The 16,914-nt window shown below is 42.5% G+C and overlaps 2 protein-coding genes across 3 annotated transcripts in view; both read left to right on the plus strand.

Annotated features, from left to right (window-relative positions):
* MLLT11 (MLLT11 transcription factor 7 cofactor) overlaps positions 1-16,914 on the plus strand; it is an 80,009-nt gene that overhangs the window by 25,756 nt on the left and 37,339 nt on the right. The window lies entirely within an intron of this gene.
* On the plus strand, positions 552-15,126 carry BNIPL (BCL2 interacting protein like). 2 transcript variants are annotated; one of them, XM_060758049.2, is made up of 10 exons: positions 552-815; positions 4,395-4,487; positions 5,860-5,921; positions 6,904-7,101; positions 8,965-9,150; positions 10,728-10,830; positions 10,965-11,096; positions 11,189-11,275; positions 14,644-14,742; positions 15,024-15,126. In XM_060758049.2, exons 1-10 carry the CDS (start codon positions 781-783, stop codon positions 15,055-15,057), a joined length of 1,029 nt encoding a protein of 342 aa, XP_060614032.2. In that variant the 5' UTR covers positions 552-780; the 3' UTR covers positions 15,058-15,126. The 2 variants fall into 2 exon arrangements, with proteins under 2 accessions (XP_060614032.2, XP_060614031.2); XM_060758048.2 differs by lacking the exon at positions 552-815 and adding an exon at positions 2,404-3,104.

The raw sequence follows: 16,914 nt of genomic DNA on the forward strand, positions 1-16,914 counted from the left end.
TGAGGAGACAGCAAAGCCTAGAGAAGACAATTATGCTGGGGAAAGTGGAAGGCAAAAGGAAGAGGGGCCGACCTAGGGCAAGATGGATGGATGGCATCCTTGAAGTGACTGGACTGACCTTGAAGGAGCTGGGGGTGGTGACGGCCGACAGGGAGCTTTGGCGTGGGCTGGTCCACGAGGTCACGAAGAGTCGGAGACGACTGAACGAATGAACAACAACAACAGCACTGAAAAGCCCAGGAGAGAAACCTCTTGCTGGCATGCGAAGAGTCACTTCTTTCCGGGATGAACCATTGGAGAAAAATCCCCTTTGGGTTCAGCGACTTCACCAGATTCAAGGAAAGAATGCTGCCATGCTAGATTTTTTTCCACCCCATTTACACACATCAGAGAGGCTTATTTCCCACCGGAGGATATATATTTTGTTCCAACCTATCGAAGGAAATGGAAATTGAGTATTTTGACAACGGACTTTTCGGCGAACGGCGTTCCCGTTGGTCGTTTGTTTCATAGTCACCCATTTTTAAAGATTTTTTCCCCCTGCATGTCACCTCTCCAAATCCGGGTGTTGTTAAACAAACAACACAACTCCCTATTTGTCACGGCATTAGGACCCAGGCGCCGTGACCGGGCTTAAGCCTTCGATGCTGCAGAACCAGTTCCAGGGTGAGTCAAGGAGGCTTTCGGCGCCGGTTTCGTGGGACGTCCCAACCGTTCCTGGGTCGTCTATTTGGGTTCCCGGAAAGGAACAGGAGGGACCCGGCACCTTTTCCGGCCCAGATGGGCTCCCAGGAAGCTGCTCTGCCGCCCGAAAGGTGAGTCCCTTCTACCTGATCAGAGCTTGGTCCAAAGTTACTCCCAGGAGGATCTTCCTTGCAAACCAAAACAAACCAGACATTTTCCAATTGACTCGGATCCAATCCGTCTCACTTATTGCGGGAGTGACGTTCCAGGACCTCCCGCAAAAAGTGAAAATCCACAAAGTAGGGACGCTATATTTATTTGAATATTTAAACATTGTTTTAGTAGTAATACACTATTTTAAGTCTTTATAAACTTAAAATAAAGTGAAGGAAAGTAAGGATGGGAGGGAGGGAAGGAGGACCGAGGAGGGAAAGCATGTCGGAGAGCGGCAGCGGCAAAAACCCGTGAAACAGCGAAAATACCGCAATATATATTTTACATTAATATTTTTTCAAGGCTGATGGGAGGGAAGGAGGACCAAGGAGGGAAAGCGCCTCGGAGAGCGGCGGCAAAAACCCGCGAAACAGCGAAAATACCGTAATATGTATTTTAAATTAATATTTTTTGAAAACCGCGAAACACCGAGTCCGCTAGAAGTGAACAGCGAAGTAGCGAGGGAACACTATAGGTGAATGAGTGGATGGATAAATAACTGGATGGATGGGTGGGTGGGTGGGTGGGTGGATGGATAGATAGATAGATAGATAGATAGATAGATAGATAGATAGATAGATAGATAAACAGACAGATAGATAACAGGTGGGTTGATAAGCTAGGTGAATGGATAAATAGCTGCATGGGTAGACACATGGATATCTAGATGGGTGGATGGATAGATGGGTGGGTTGGTTGGTTGATAAGATAGGTGCTATGGAAAGCTGATGGGTAGATGGATGAATGCACAGATGAATAAAAGTATAAGATAGGTGGACAGATAGGTGAATAGGTAGGAAAATGGTGGATGGATAAATAGCTGGATGGATGGATGGATGGATAGATAGATAGATAGATAGATAGATAGATAGATAGATAGACAGACAGACAGGTGGATAGAAAGACAGATTGATACATGAATGGATGGGAAGATGGACAAATAGGTGGATAGAAAGAGATTGAGACATGGATGAATGGATGGATGATAGGAAGATGGGCAGATAGATAGGTGGATAGAAAGACGGATGGATGGATGGATGGATGGATGGATGGATGGATGGATGGATAGATAGATGGACAGATAGATAAACAGGTGGATAGAAAGACAAGTTGATGGATGGATGGATGGATGGATGGATGGATGGATGGATAGATAGATAGATAGATAGATAGATAGATAGATAGATAGATAGATAGATAGGAAGATGGACAGATAGATAGGTGGATAGAAAGACAGGTTGATACATGGATGGATGGATGGATGGATGGATGGATGGATGGAAAGATAGATAGATAGATAGATAGATAGATAGATAGATAGATAGATAGGAAGATGGACAGATAGGTGGATAGAAGGAGATTGAGACATGGATGGATGGATAGGCAGGAAGATGGACAGATAGATAGGTGGATAGAAAGACAGATGGATAGATGGATAGATGGACAGATAGATAAACAGGTGGATAGAAAGACAAGTTGACGGATGGACGGACGGACGGATGGATGGATGGATGGGTAGGTAGGTAGGTAGATAGATAAGATGGGCGGATAGATAAATAGATACGATTGGTTGATAAAGGGATAAGGTGGATAGGCAAATAGATAGGTAAATAGATGGATAGATAGATGTGTGCATTAACAAGGTGGATGGATGGATGGATAGGTAAATTGGTCGATGGATAAATAAATAGATAGCTGGATAGATAGATAGATAGATAGATAGATAGATAGATAGATAGATGAAATGGATAGATGTGTGGATTAATAAGATAGGTGGATGAATAAATAGCTGGGTGGATTGATAGATGAGTGGATTAATAAGTGGATGGATAGATAGCCAGATGGATAAAAAGATACAATAGGTGGATAGATGGATAAGGTCAGTGGATGGAGAAGTGGATAAATCAGTTGAATAGATAGATAGATAAGGTAAGTGGATAATTAGTTAGATAATTCAATAGGTGGATGGACAGATGGGCAGACAAATAGTTGGCTAGATGAATGGATAATCAATAGCTAGCTAGATGGATAGGTAAACAGATAGATGGATAGTGAAGCAGGCAATAGATGTATGTATCCTGTCTTTCTCGGCATATATACATTCCAGAAACCCTTTCTATTGTTATGATAGAAAACTCCAAAAGTCACCTGCGTGGAGCCTCCCTATCCAGAGGCAGCCTACCTCCAAATTCCAGGACGAAAAGCAGGTGACACTTAGTTTCTCCCCATGACTCTGTTTGTGTTGTTTGCATGCCACCAAAATCCGCCCTCCGTAAAAATAAATGCCTTTTCTGCCCGATCGGCTGAGCAGGAACTGGTACAGCTTGACAATCGAGTCTTATCGGAGTCTGGTTTTTTTTTAAAAGCCCATAAAGTTGGTAAGAAAAATACAACAGGGTGGTATCGATCTACACTGTAGAATGAATGCAGTTTGGTACCACTTCCAACTGCTGTCGGATCCCGGGATTTGTAGTTCGCTGAGGCCCCAGAGAAGGCCAAAGCTCTGGTGACAGTTGACCCCCAGAGGGAGATGCCCACTTGGCATAAATGATCCTATCTCAGCAGGACAAAGAACCTTCGGAAAGCCACACTTCGTCCTGATCTGTTTCCTCATTCAAACTTCCCTCAACCGAAACTTCAACCAAGATTGCCCCATTGTCTCCATATCCCAGCTCAAGGAAAATCCGGATCCTGGCAGGCTTGCCAGACATCAACGTTGATTGTCACCCTTCAAGACAATAAGCTGGCTGGCTTGAAGGCCCCTGAGGACTCGCCGGCCATTTGGACACCACATATTTCCATAATCCACTCAAGACCTAATTGTTTCCCTCACCCTTCAGGACAATAAGCTGGCTGGCTTAAAGGCCCCTGAGGACGCTGGCCATTTGGACACCACATATTTCCATAATCCACTCAAGACTTCATTGTTTCCCTCTCACCCTTCAGGACAATAAGCTGGCTGGCTTGAAGGCCCCTGAGGACTCACTGGCCATTTGGACACCACATATTTCCATAATCCACTCAAGACTTCATTGTTTCCCTCTCACCCTTCAGGACAATAAGCTGGCTGGCTTGAAGGCCCCTGAGGACTCACGGGCCATTTGGACACCACATATTTCCATAATCCACTCAAGACTTCATTGTTTCCCTCTCACCCTTCAGGACAATAAGCTGGCTGGCTTGAAGGCCCCTGAGGACTCACGGGCCATTTGGACACCACATATTTCCATAATCCACTCAAGACTTCATTGTTTCCCTCTCGTCCCACCTCCCTCTCTCCTGATTGGCCAGGGGGCCGAGGCGGCAGAAGCTCACCCATTGACTGAGGCGCTCAGGAGGCAGCCGAGCCTCCACCCAGCTGTAGAGCACCAGCCAATCATCGCCGAGCCGGCAAAGGGGTGGGGAGCGGCAAATTCAAAACTGACAGCTCTGTTTTATGTATAAAAGGCTTTATTTTGTATTCACTGTATGCTTGCCACGATTTCTCGTTGCTGCAGGTTGAAGAAGGAAACCGTAACGCAAGGAGATGAGTCGCTGAACATCACAGACATGGAGCTGAAGGAGGAATGGCAGGACGATGGGTTTCCTCGGTGAGCCCCATAGGGAAGGCTTATTAAGAGTGCGTCTGTACTGTAGAATTAATGCAGTTCGATACCCTTCCCTTCCCGCCGGAGTGTTAACCTATTGATCTACTCACATTTGTATTTTTTCAAACTGCGAGGTTGGCAGAAGCTGGGGCTAACAGTGGGAGCTCACCCTGCTCCCCGGATTTGAACCGGTGGCCCTTCGGTCAGCAAGTTCAGCAGCTCAGCGGTTTAACCCACTGCGCCACCGAGGGATCCTATATTGATTAGATATACCTATTATTGTACTATTATACAATATATTGATTAGGTATACCTATATTTTATACAATATATTGATTAGGTGTACCAATATAAAATATATTGATTCAATATACCTGTTATTGTATTATTATACAATATATTGATTAGATATACCTATATAGGAGGTTTTATACAATATATTGATTAGGTATACCAATATACAATATATAGATTAGATATAACTATTAATGTATTATTATACAATATATTGATTAGGTATACCAATATTCAATATATTGATTAGATATACCTGTTATTGCATTATTATACAATATATTGATTAGGTATACCAATACACAATATATTGATTAGGTATACCTATTATTGTATGATTATACAATATATTGATTAGGTATACCAATACACAATATATTGATTAGTTATACCTATTATTGTATTATTATACAATATATTGATTAGGTATACTAATATGTAATATATTGATTAGACATACCTATTATGGTATTATTATACAATATATTGATTAGGTATACCAATATACAATATATTGATTCAATATACCTGTTATTGTATTATTATACAATATATTGATTAGATATACCTATGTAGGAGGTATTATACAATATATTGATTAGGTATAGCAATACACAATATATTGATTAGGTATACCAATATACAATACATTGATTAGATATATCTATTATTGTATTATTATACAATATATTGATTAGATATATCTATTATTGTATTATTATATAATACATTGATTATGTATACAATATACAATATATTGATTAGATATACCTATTATTGTATTATTATACAATATATTGTTTAGGTATTCCAATATACAATATATTGATTAGATATACCTATTATTGTATTATTATACAATATATTGATTAGATATACCAATATACAATATATTGATATAGCTATTATTGTATTATTATATTGTTTGTGTGTGTGTGTATATATGTGTGTGTGTGTATGATTCTAAGGTGCGCTACATTTTTAGAGATGTTTATATGGGAGGAAAAGCATGCCTTAGAATCAAAGAAATATGTTAAATATATAGATGCTCCACCGTCTTACAACTCCTTCTGTTTCACAGGCCTCTTCCAGAAGAGATCTCCGGAGAGGATCTAGAAGGATCCAGTTCAGAATTGAGTCCCGGTAGGGTCATAAATAGTAATTTTATGTCCAGTTCCCTGGATAGACCCACCCACAGTGATTTCTGAAGACTACATTTCCCATCAACCTGGGTTTTAAAAAGCCACTTCCGGGGGAATTGCAGCCACCATTCTTGGGTATTCTGAAGACTACATTTCCCATCATCCTTGGTTTTAAAAAACCACTTTCGGGGGAATTGCAGCCACCATTCTTGGGTATTCTGGAGACTACATTTCCCATCATCCTGGGTTTTTAAAAGCCACTTTCGGGGGAATTACAGCCACCATTCTTGGGTATTCCGAAGACTACATTTCCCATCATCCTGGGCTAAGAAAAGCCACTTTTAGGGGAATTGCAGTCACCATTCTTGGGTATTCTGAAGACTACATTTCCCATCATCCTGGGTTTTAAAAAGCCACTTTCGGGGGAATTGCAGCCACCATTCTTGGGTATTCTGGAGACTACATTTCCCATCATCCTGGGTTTTTAAAAGCCACTTTCGGGGGAATTGCAGCCACCAAACCATTGAATTTCACCTGGTTGCAAGGGAGAAATCCTTGGAGAGGTGGTCTTGATGCTGAGACTTTCCTATTAGTTTTGACGTTGGCCAGGACTGATGGGAGTTGTAGTCCAACAACATCTGAATGATGTCCTCAAGCAGTCAAGTCAATGAATCTGTCCGTGTTTGTAGTCTCCAAAAAGAGACGAAGCTTGGCCCAACTCTTATCTATTCTGGGGTCTCAGGTATATAAAATTTTGGACTACAGAGCCCATCGCTCCCAGTCATAGTGATACTGAACCTTTGGGAGTTATGATCCAAAATTGGTTCTCTAGGAAACTTGGTCACAAAGAGTCAGAAGCAACGGAACGAATAAACAACAACAATAAGGAAACTTGGGAGTATTTTGGTTTGAATTTGAACCCGGGACCTTCCACTTGACCTTTGACCTTTGATCCCTCCTCCCCCCCCCCCCCGCCCCCCCAGTTGCCCTCAACACGCTGGAGCTGTGCGGACGGCGACACATGAAGAAACGCCTCCCGGCCCCCGAACTTGGAGACGGGTCAGTGAAGTCGGAGGAGTTTCCGGAACGGACGCCAGATGGGAGCCTGGACATCGATGTGGACGAGTTGGAGACGCCGTCCGAGAGCGAGCTGCAGGAAAGCCATGGGTTCGAATGGGATGGTGAGGGCATGGATTCGGGTTTCACCCAGAGCTCCTTTCCATATAATAAGTTTTTGGGGCTGCAAACCAAGCCCACTCCCAGGTATTAGGTTTTCCAGGCTGCAATCCAGAGCTCATCCCCATGTAATAGTTATTTCGGGCTGCAAACCAGACCTCATTTCCATACAATACGTTTAGTTGGGCTGCAAACCAAATCTCATTTCCATAGCTTAAGTTTTTGGGGCTGCAAACCAGAGCTCATTTCCACATAATAAAGTTTTTGGGACTGCAAACCAAGTCCACTCCCGTGTATTAGGTTTTGCAGGCTGCAATCCAGAGCTCATCCCCATGTAATAGTTATTTCAGGCTGCAAACTTGACCTCGTTTCCATATAGTACATTTTGTTCAGCTGCAAACCAGAGCTCATTTCCATAACTTAAGTTTTTGGGGCTGCAAACCAGAGCTCATTTCCACATAATAAGGTTTTTGGGGCTGCAAACCAAGGCCACTCCCATGTATTAGGTTTTCCAGGCTGCAATCCAGAGCTCATCCCCATGTAATAGTTATTTCAGGCTGCAAACCAGACCTCATTTCCATATAATACGTTTTGTTGGGCTGCAAACCAGATCTCATTTCCATAGCATAGTTTTTGGGGCTGCAAACCAGGTCTCATTTCCATAGCATAGGTTTTTGGGGCTGCAAACCAGGTCTCATTTCCATAGCATAGGTTTTTGAGGCTGCAAATCAGTTCTCATTTCCATAGCATAGGTTTTTGGTGCTGCAAACTAGATCTCATTTCCATAGGATAGGTTTTTGGGTCTGCAAACCAGATCCCATTTCCATAGCATAGGTTTTTGGGGCTGCAAACTAGATCCCATTTCCATAGCATAGACTTTTGGGGCTGCAAACCAGACCTCATTTCCATAGTATAGGTTTTTAGGGCTGCAAACTAGAACTAATTTCCATGGCATAGGTTTTTGGGTCTGCAAACCAGAGCTCATTTCCATAGCATAGGCTTTTGGGACTGCAAACCAGATATCATTTTCATAGCATAGGTTTTTGGGTCTGCAAACCAGATCTCATTTCCATAGTGTAGGTTTTTAGGGCTGCAAACTAGAACTAATTTCCATGGCATAGGTTTTTGGGACTGCAAACCAGATCTCATTTTCATAGCATAGGTTTTTGGGTCTGCAAACCAGACCTCATTTCCATAGTATAGGTTTTTAGGGCTGCAAACTAGAACTAATTTCCATGGCATAGGTTTTTGGGTCTGCAAACCAGAGCTCATTTCCATAGCATAGGCTTTTGGGACTGCAAACCAGATCTCATTTTCATAGCATAGGTTTTTAGGTCTGCAAACCAGATCTCATTTCCATAGCATCGGTTTTGGGGGCCGCAAACATGAGCTCCTTTCCATAGCATAGGTTTTTGGGTCTGCAAACCAGAGCTCATCTCCATAGCATAGATTTTTGGGTCTGCAAACCAGATCGCATTCCCATAGCATAGTTTTTGGGGGCCGCAAACATGAGCTCCTTTCCATAGCATAGGTTTTTGGGTCTGCAAACCAGATCTCCTTTCCATAGTATAGGTTTTACGGCTACAAACTAGAACTCATTTCCATAGCACAGGTTTTGGGGGCAGCAAACCAGAACTCATTTCGATAGCATAGGTTTTTGGGGCTGCAATCCAGATCCCATTTCCATAGGATAGGTTTTTGGGGCTGCAAACCAGATCTCATTTCTATAGCATAGTTTTTTGGGGCTGCAAACCAGACCTCATGTCCATAGCATAGTTTTTTGGGGCTGCAAACCAGATCTCATGTCCATAGGATAGGTTTTTGGGGCTGCAAACCAGATCCCAAGATGGCCTTGGCTTTTCCTCCAGACGACCTTCCCAGGGTCCAGCGAGTGGACGGCGACCTTGGGGAGAGGTTTTGCACGAATCGGGTGACGGACATCCGGGACTCGGACGGCCGGACCTGGCGGATCTTCCTGCCCGAGGAGCAAGCCAGCCCGCAGAGAGTAGACCTGTCTGCCGTCGGACCCTACAAGAAGGTCATCTCCCACGCAGGTAACACCAGGAAGACCCCGCTGGTATGTGGCAGGTACTAGCTTGTTCAGTAGACTCTCCTCTACAGTTCCATTTTGGTAGGAGGGTTGAATGAAAAGTAATGCCTCCACCTTCGTAACTCCTCAACAAATGGCAGTTCTGGTATGTGGCAGGTACTGGCTTGTTCTGTAGACTCTCCTCTACAGTTCCATTTTGGTGGGAAGCCTTTGCATTGAACGTTTCTGTGGTTAAAGTATATTTGAATATATATATTTGAATATATATTATGATATATTCAAATATTTTGAAAATCTTAATATACAAGGGTTGACTGAAAAGAAATGCCTCCACCTTCATAACTCCTTAACAGATAGCAGTACTGGTATGCAGTGGGTACTGGCATGTTCAGTAGACTCCTCTTCTACAGTTCCATTTTAAGGGTTGAATGAAAAGTAACGTCTCCACCTTCATAACTCCTCAACAGATGGCAGTACTCGTATGCGGCAGGTACTGGCTTGTTCAGTAGACTCTCCTCTACAGTTCCATTTCGGAAGCCGTCACCTCAACGTCTTTAAACTTACTCGCCCAACGACACACAGTACTCACATCAACACAATCACCATAAACAGCTTGCATTCTCTGATGAATTCCCTTTGGGGTGATACATTCTGCTGTCAAGAATTCAATGGCTGCACGTTGCTTAAGTCACATTGACCGACCGTCTGTACAGGGTTCCACACTTCGCACTTTAACAACACAACCGTTCAATGCAAAGGCTTCCCACCAAAATGGAACTGTAGAGGAGAGTCTACTGAATAAGCCAGTACCTGCTGCATACGTTGCTTAAGTTGCATTGACCGAACATCTGTGCAGGGTTTCATACTTCGCACTTTCACAAGACAACTATTGAATGCTAAGGCTTCCCACCAAAATGGAACTGTAGAGGAGAGTCTACTGAACAAGCCAGTACCTGCTGCATACGTTGCTTAAGTTGCCTTGACCAACCGTCTGTGAAGGGTTCCATACTTCTCACTTTAACAACACAACCATTGAATGCTAAGGCTTCCCGCCAAAATGGAACTGTAGAGGAGAGTCTACTGAACAAGCCAGTACCTGCCGCATACGTTGCTTAAGTCGCCTTGACCAACCGTCTGTGCAGGGTTCCATACTTCGCACTTTCACAACACAACTGTTCAATACTAAGGCTTTCCGCCAAAATGGAACTGTAGAGGAGAGTCTACTGAACAAGCCAGTACCTGCCGCATACGTTGCTTAAGTTGCCTTGACCAACTGTGTGTGCAGGGTTCCATACTTCTCACTTTAACAACACAACCATTGAATGCTAAGGCTTCCCACCAAAATGGAACTGTAGAGGAGAGTCTACTGAACAAGCCAGTACCTGCCGCATACCTGTACTGCCATCTGTTGAGGAGTGATGAAGGTGGAGGCATTACTTTTCATTCAACCCTCGTATATTTGGATATCAAAAATATTCAAATAAATCATAATATATTAGGATATCGTTTAAGTATCCTAATGCGGTAGGGCATAGAAATAGGTCCTAATTTAGCCCAATTTAGGGTTTTCGTGCTTTCCAGGGTATGACGGCGAAGGTTTGAACGCCATTATCGTCTTCGCCGCGTGTTACTTACCGGACAGCTCCATCCCAGATTATCCGTATGTCATGGAGAATCTCTTCATGTGAGTGTTCTCTCCCCAGAGTGGGTCCTTCTGCAAAGCCAATGGGTCTGGATTGCTCCTCCAAACCCTTTCCAATACAGTGTCCAACAATGAAGGAGATCCGGTTGTGTTGATTGCGTTTTGTTCCAAACCAGGTACTTCGTAGGGACGTTGGAGCTGATGGTGGCCCAAAACTACACCCTGGTGTGCCTCAACGGGGCCACCCCCAGGAGCAGGTTGCCGTCCTTTGCGTGGATCAAACAGTGTTACCAAACCATCGACCGGAGGTAAGGCTGCCCTGCTTCCCAAGGGAAAATCCAGCGGCAGGGAGTTCCACTGGCCAACGGCGCTTTCCCTCTCCTGTTGCTTTCCCTTCCAGGATCCGGAAGAACCTCAAGGCTTTGGTTATTGTCCACCCGGCCTGGTACGTGAAGGCGCTGATGGCCGTCTTTAGACCCTTCATCAGGTGGGTTGGTTTCCCCCCTTTGTCTGAAGCAAGGAACGTAATACACATATATGTATACATACATACATGCATATATATACCACATGCATATATATAAAATGTCTCTGTGTGTGTGTGTATGTGTGTGTATATATATATATAATGTGTATATATATATGTATATATATATATGTTGTTCATTCGTTCAGTCGTCTCCGACTCTTCGTGACCTCATGGACCAGCCCACGCCAGAGCTCCCTGTCGGCCGTTACCACCCCCAGCTCCCTCAAGGTCAGTCCAGTCACTTCAAGGATGCCATCCATCCATCTTGCCCTTGGTCGGCCCCTCTTCCTTTTGCCTTCCACTTTCCCCAACATAATTGTCTTCTCTAGGCTTTCCTGTCTCCTCATGATGTGGCCAAAGTACTTCAACTTTGTCTCTAGTATCTTTCCCTCCAGTGAGCAGTCGGGCTTTATTTCCTGGAGGATGGACTGGTTGGATCTTCTCGCAGTCCAAGGCACTCTCAGCACTTTCCTCCAACACCACAGCTCAAAAGCATCGATCTTCCTTCGCTCAGCCTTCCCTAAGGTCCAGCTCTCACATCCGTAGGTGACTACAGGGAAGACCATGGCTTTGACTATGCGGATCTTTGTTGCCAGTCTGATGTCTCTGCTCTTTACTATTTTATCGAGACTGGACATTGCTCTCCTCCCAAGAAGTAAGCGTCTTCTGATTTCCTGGCCACAGTCTGCATCTGCAGTAATCTTTGCACCTAGAAATACAAAGTCTGTCACGGCCTCCACGGTTTCTCCCTCTATTTTCCAGTTGTCAATCATTCTTGTTGCCATAATCTTAGTTTTTTTGACGTTTAGCTGCAACCCGGCTTTTGCGCTTTCTTCTTTCACCTTGATTAGAAGGCTCCTCAGCTCCTCCTCGCTTTCGGCCATCAGAGTGGTGTCATCTGCATATCTGAGGTTGTTAATGTTTCTTCCAGCTATTTTCACCCCAGCTTTGCATTCCTCCAGCCCCGCACATCCTCGCATGATGTGTTCTGCATACACGTTAAAAAGGTTGGGTGAGAGTCTGCAGCCTTGCCGTACGCCTTTCCCAATCTTGAACCCGTCTGTTGTTCCGTGGTCAGTTCTGACTGTTGCCACTTGGTCCTTGTACAGATTCCTCAGGAGAGAGACAAGGGGGCTTGGTATGCCCATCCCACCAAGAACTTGCCACAATTTATTATGATCCACACAGTCAAAGGCTTTAGAATAGTCAATGAAGCAGAAGTAGATGTTTTTCTGAAACTCCCTGCCTTTCTCCATTATCCAGCGGATATTGGCAATCTGGTCTCTCGTTCCTCTGCCTTTTCTAAACCCAGCTTGAACATCTGGCAACTCTCGCTCCATGTATTGCTGGAGTCTTCCTTATATATATAATGTATATATATACACACATTATATATAATATAACTATACATATAATGTGTGTGTGTGTGTGTGTGTATATATATAATTATACAATATAATGGTATAGTACAGTATAGTAATATATAATAGTGATATTGTACTATGCTGGTAATATAATATATTGTATGTATGTGTGTCTGTGTGTGTGTGTGTATATATATATATAGAGAGAGAGAGAGAGAGAGAGTAAGCTGCTTTGAGTCCCTTTTGGGGTGAGAAGGGCGGCATATAACTGTTGTAAATATGTATGTATGTATGTATGTATATATATATATATATATATACACACACACAAACACACACATCTATATATATTCAAACATATGCACATACATAGACACACACACATCTATACACATATACACCACATGGATATATACACACATATATACACACACACATATAGATAGATATATACACACATACATATACACACACTTATATAGAGACACACATATATACAATATATATATATATACACACACACACATACATGTACATATATATACACACATGCATAAATACACCACATGTGTACATATATACACAAACATATAGACACAGATAAACACACATGAATATATATACACACACAGAGAGAGACACAAACACAATATATACACATACATATATACATACATGCATACATACATGCATGTATATGTTGCCTGAGGGCTGAGAAGGGTGGTATACAGATATAGTAAATAAATAAATAAATAAATTATATATATATATATATATATATATATATACACACACATACACACGTATATACACACACATACATATATATACACATGCATACATATATATGCACATAGATAAATGTACACACGTATATACACACACATACACACATGCATATACATATATATATATATATATATATATAGTTATTATATTTCTTGATATCCCACTTCATTTCTCACATTTCTCACAGGAGACTCACACATGCATATATGCACACACATTTTATATATATACGCACACACACATATGTAGACACAAACATATATAGGCACATACATACATGAATATATATTCAGACAAATGCACATACATAGACACCCATGCATATATGCACACACAAACACACATACATATCTACGCAGATGCACACACACATATTCACATATACATATACATACATATATGTTATACACATATATGTATACATATACATATATACTTGTATATATGCACAGGCCTATATAGACACACACACATATATATACACACACACACATATGCACACACAAACACACATACATATCTACGCAGATGCATACACACATATTCACATATACATACATATATGTATACACACATATATGTATACATATACATATATACTCGAATATATGCACAGGCCTATATAGACACGCACACACACACACATATATATACACACACACACATATGCACACACAAACACACATACATATCTATGCAGATGCATACACACATATTCACATATACATATACATACATATATGTATACACACATATATGTATACATATACATATATGCTCGTATATAGAATCATAGAATCAAAGAGTTGGAAGAGACCTCATGGGCCATCCAGTCCAACCCCATTCTGCCAAGAAGCAGGAATATTGCATTCAAATCACCCCTGACAGATGGCCATCCAGCCTCTGCTTAAAAGCTTCCAAAGAAGGAGCCTCCACCACACTCCAGGGCAGAGAGTTCCACATATTCACATATACATATACATACATATATGTATACACACATATATGTATACATATACATATATGCTCGTATACATGCACAGGCCTATATAAACACACACACACATATATATACAGACACATACATACATGCACATACATATGCATACGCACCCACATGTACACACACATATACATATATACATATCCCCATTGACTCTGTTTCCCTTCCAGTTCCAAGTTTAGCCGGAAAGTCCAATTTGTGGATAGTTTGGCGGACCTGGCGCGGCTCATCCCTTTGGACCAAGTCCACATCCCGGACCCCGTCCGACGGTGAGACCACCATCCTTTCCCGGCCAAAATGGAACTGTAGAGGAGAGTCTACTGAACAAGCCAGTTCCTGCCAGATGTTGTTGTTGCATCCTGAACTTTTTGGCAGCTCTGGAAAATGACTGGTGGGATCTGTGATCCCTGTGTTGCCATACTTTGAATTTACTCTATAGATACCATCTATTTTTTTCTCTGCCTAAGGATGGGGAGGGAAAAGTATTGAAACTGTATTCTCAATATAATATTGAATATTTCTAATCTGTTTTCTTCCTTTTTCCTTCCAGGCTGGATCAATCCCGAGCCCCTTCCCAAAGCTAACAAGAGAAGAAGCGTTTAGGGGTGCCCACCTTGTAAATAAATTGATTTGTTTTGTGTGGATTGAAACAAGAGTATTTATTCGGAAGAGGAATAGAGGTCTTCAATATAGTGTCTTTCTTTCCTTCTTTCTTTCTTCTTTCTTTCCTTCCTTCCTTCCTTCCCTCCTTCCCTCTTTTTTTCCTCTCCTCAATTTTTCTTTCTTTCCTTCCCACATTTCTCTTTTTTCTTTCCTTCCCTCACTCACACTTTCCCCCTTTCTCTTCCTTCTTTCCTTCCTTCCTTCCTTCCTTCCTTCCTTCCTTCCTTCCTTCCTTCCTTCCTTTCTTCCTTTCTTTCCTTCTTTACCTCTTTTTTCTTTCTTTCCTCTTTTCCTTCTTTCCTATCTTCCCTTCCCTCTCCCTTTCTTCTTTCCCTCCTTCCTTCCTCTTGCTTTCCAGCTCCTTCCTTCCTTCCTTCCTTCCTTCCTTCCTTTCTTACCTTCTTTACCTCAGTTTTTTTCTTTCCTCTCTCTTTTCCTTCTTTCTTATCTTCCCTTCCCCCTCCCTTTCTTATTTCCTCCCTTCCTCCTTCTTTCCAGTTTCTTCCATCCATCCTTCTTTTCTTCCTTCCCTTCTTCTTTTTTTCTTTCCTCCCTCTTTTCCTTCTTTCTTATCCTCCTTTCCCTCTCCCTTTCTTCTTTCCCTCCTTCCTTCCTCCTGCTTTCCAGTTTCTTCCCTCCTTCCTTCCTTCTTTCCTTCCTTCCTTCTCTCACCCTCTCTCTTCTTCCTCCCTTCCTTCCACCACCCCTCTCCCTTCTTCTTTCCTTTTCCCCTCTTTCTTTTTGTCTTTCCTCCCTCCTTACCTTCTTCATTCTTTCCTTTCTTTCTCTCATGATTCCTTCCTTCCCTCCTAACCTCTTTTTTCCTCTCCTCGATTTTTCTTTCTTTCCTTCCCTCCTTCGCTTTTTTCTTTCCTTCCCTTGCTCACACTTTCCCCCTTTCTTTCTTTCTTTCTTTCTTTCTTTCTTTCTTTCTTTCTTTCCTTCTTTACCTCTTTCTTTCCTCCCTTTACTTTCATTTTCCTTCTTTCCTATCTCCCCTTTCCTCTCCCTTTCTTATTTCCCTCCTCCCTTCCTCCTGCTTTCCAGCGTCTGCCTTCCATCCTTTCTTTCTTTATTTCTTTCTCTCTCTCTCTCTCTTTCTTTTTTGTCTTTCCTCTCTCCCTCCCTCATTCATTCTTTCCTTCTGCTCTCTCATCCTCTTTCTTTTTCTCTTTTTTCATCCTTTTTCTCATCCTCTCTTTTCTTCCTTTCTTTCTTCCACCACCCCTTTCCCTTCCTTCTTCTTTTTTCTCCTTCTTTCTTTCTTTTTGTCTTTCTTTCCTCCCTCCTTACCTTCTTCATTCTTTCCTTCCTTTTTCTTATGATCTCTTCCTTCCTTCCTTCCTTCCTTCCTTCCTTCCTTCCTTCCTTCCTTCCTTCCTCCCTCCCTCCCTCCCTCCCTCCCTCCCTCCCTCCCTCTTTCTTTCTTTCTTTCTTTCTTTCTTTCTCTTTCTTTCTTGCTTTTCACTGCCTTCTTTCCTTCTGCTCTAGAATCATAGAATCAAAGAGTTGGAAGAGACCTCATGGGCCATCCAGTCCAACCCCATTCTGCCAAGAAGCAGGAATATTGCATTCAAATTACCCCTGACAGATGGCCATCCAGCCTCTGTTTCAAAGCTTCCCAAGAAGGAGCCTCCACCACACTCCGGGGCAGAGAGTTCCACTGCTGAACGGCTCTCACAGACAGGAAGTCCTTCCTCGTGTTCAGATGGAATCTCCTCTCTTGTAGTTTGAAGCCATTGTTCCGCATCCTAGTCTCCAAGGAAGCAGAAAACAAG

The sequence above is a fragment of the Anolis sagrei genome, chromosome 12 (assembly GCF_037176765.1).
Source record: "Anolis sagrei isolate rAnoSag1 chromosome 12, rAnoSag1.mat, whole genome shotgun sequence".
Lineage (NCBI taxonomy): Eukaryota > Metazoa > Chordata > Lepidosauria > Squamata > Dactyloidae > Anolis > Anolis sagrei.

Bases quoted from the DNA above. Each gene is read 5' to 3' on its own strand.
- BNIPL (XM_060758048.2), top strand. From the start codon at position 2,965: ATGTATGTATCCTGTCTTTCTCGGCATATATACATTCCAGAAACCCTT. The intron at 7,102-8,964 runs GTGAGGGCATGG...CTTTTCCTCCAG, and splicing joins CCATGGGTTCGAATGGGATG to ACGACCTTCCCAGGGTCCAG. The intron at 11,097-11,188 runs GTAAGGCTGCCC...TTTCCCTTCCAG, and splicing joins TACCAAACCATCGACCGGAG to GATCCGGAAGAACCTCAAGG.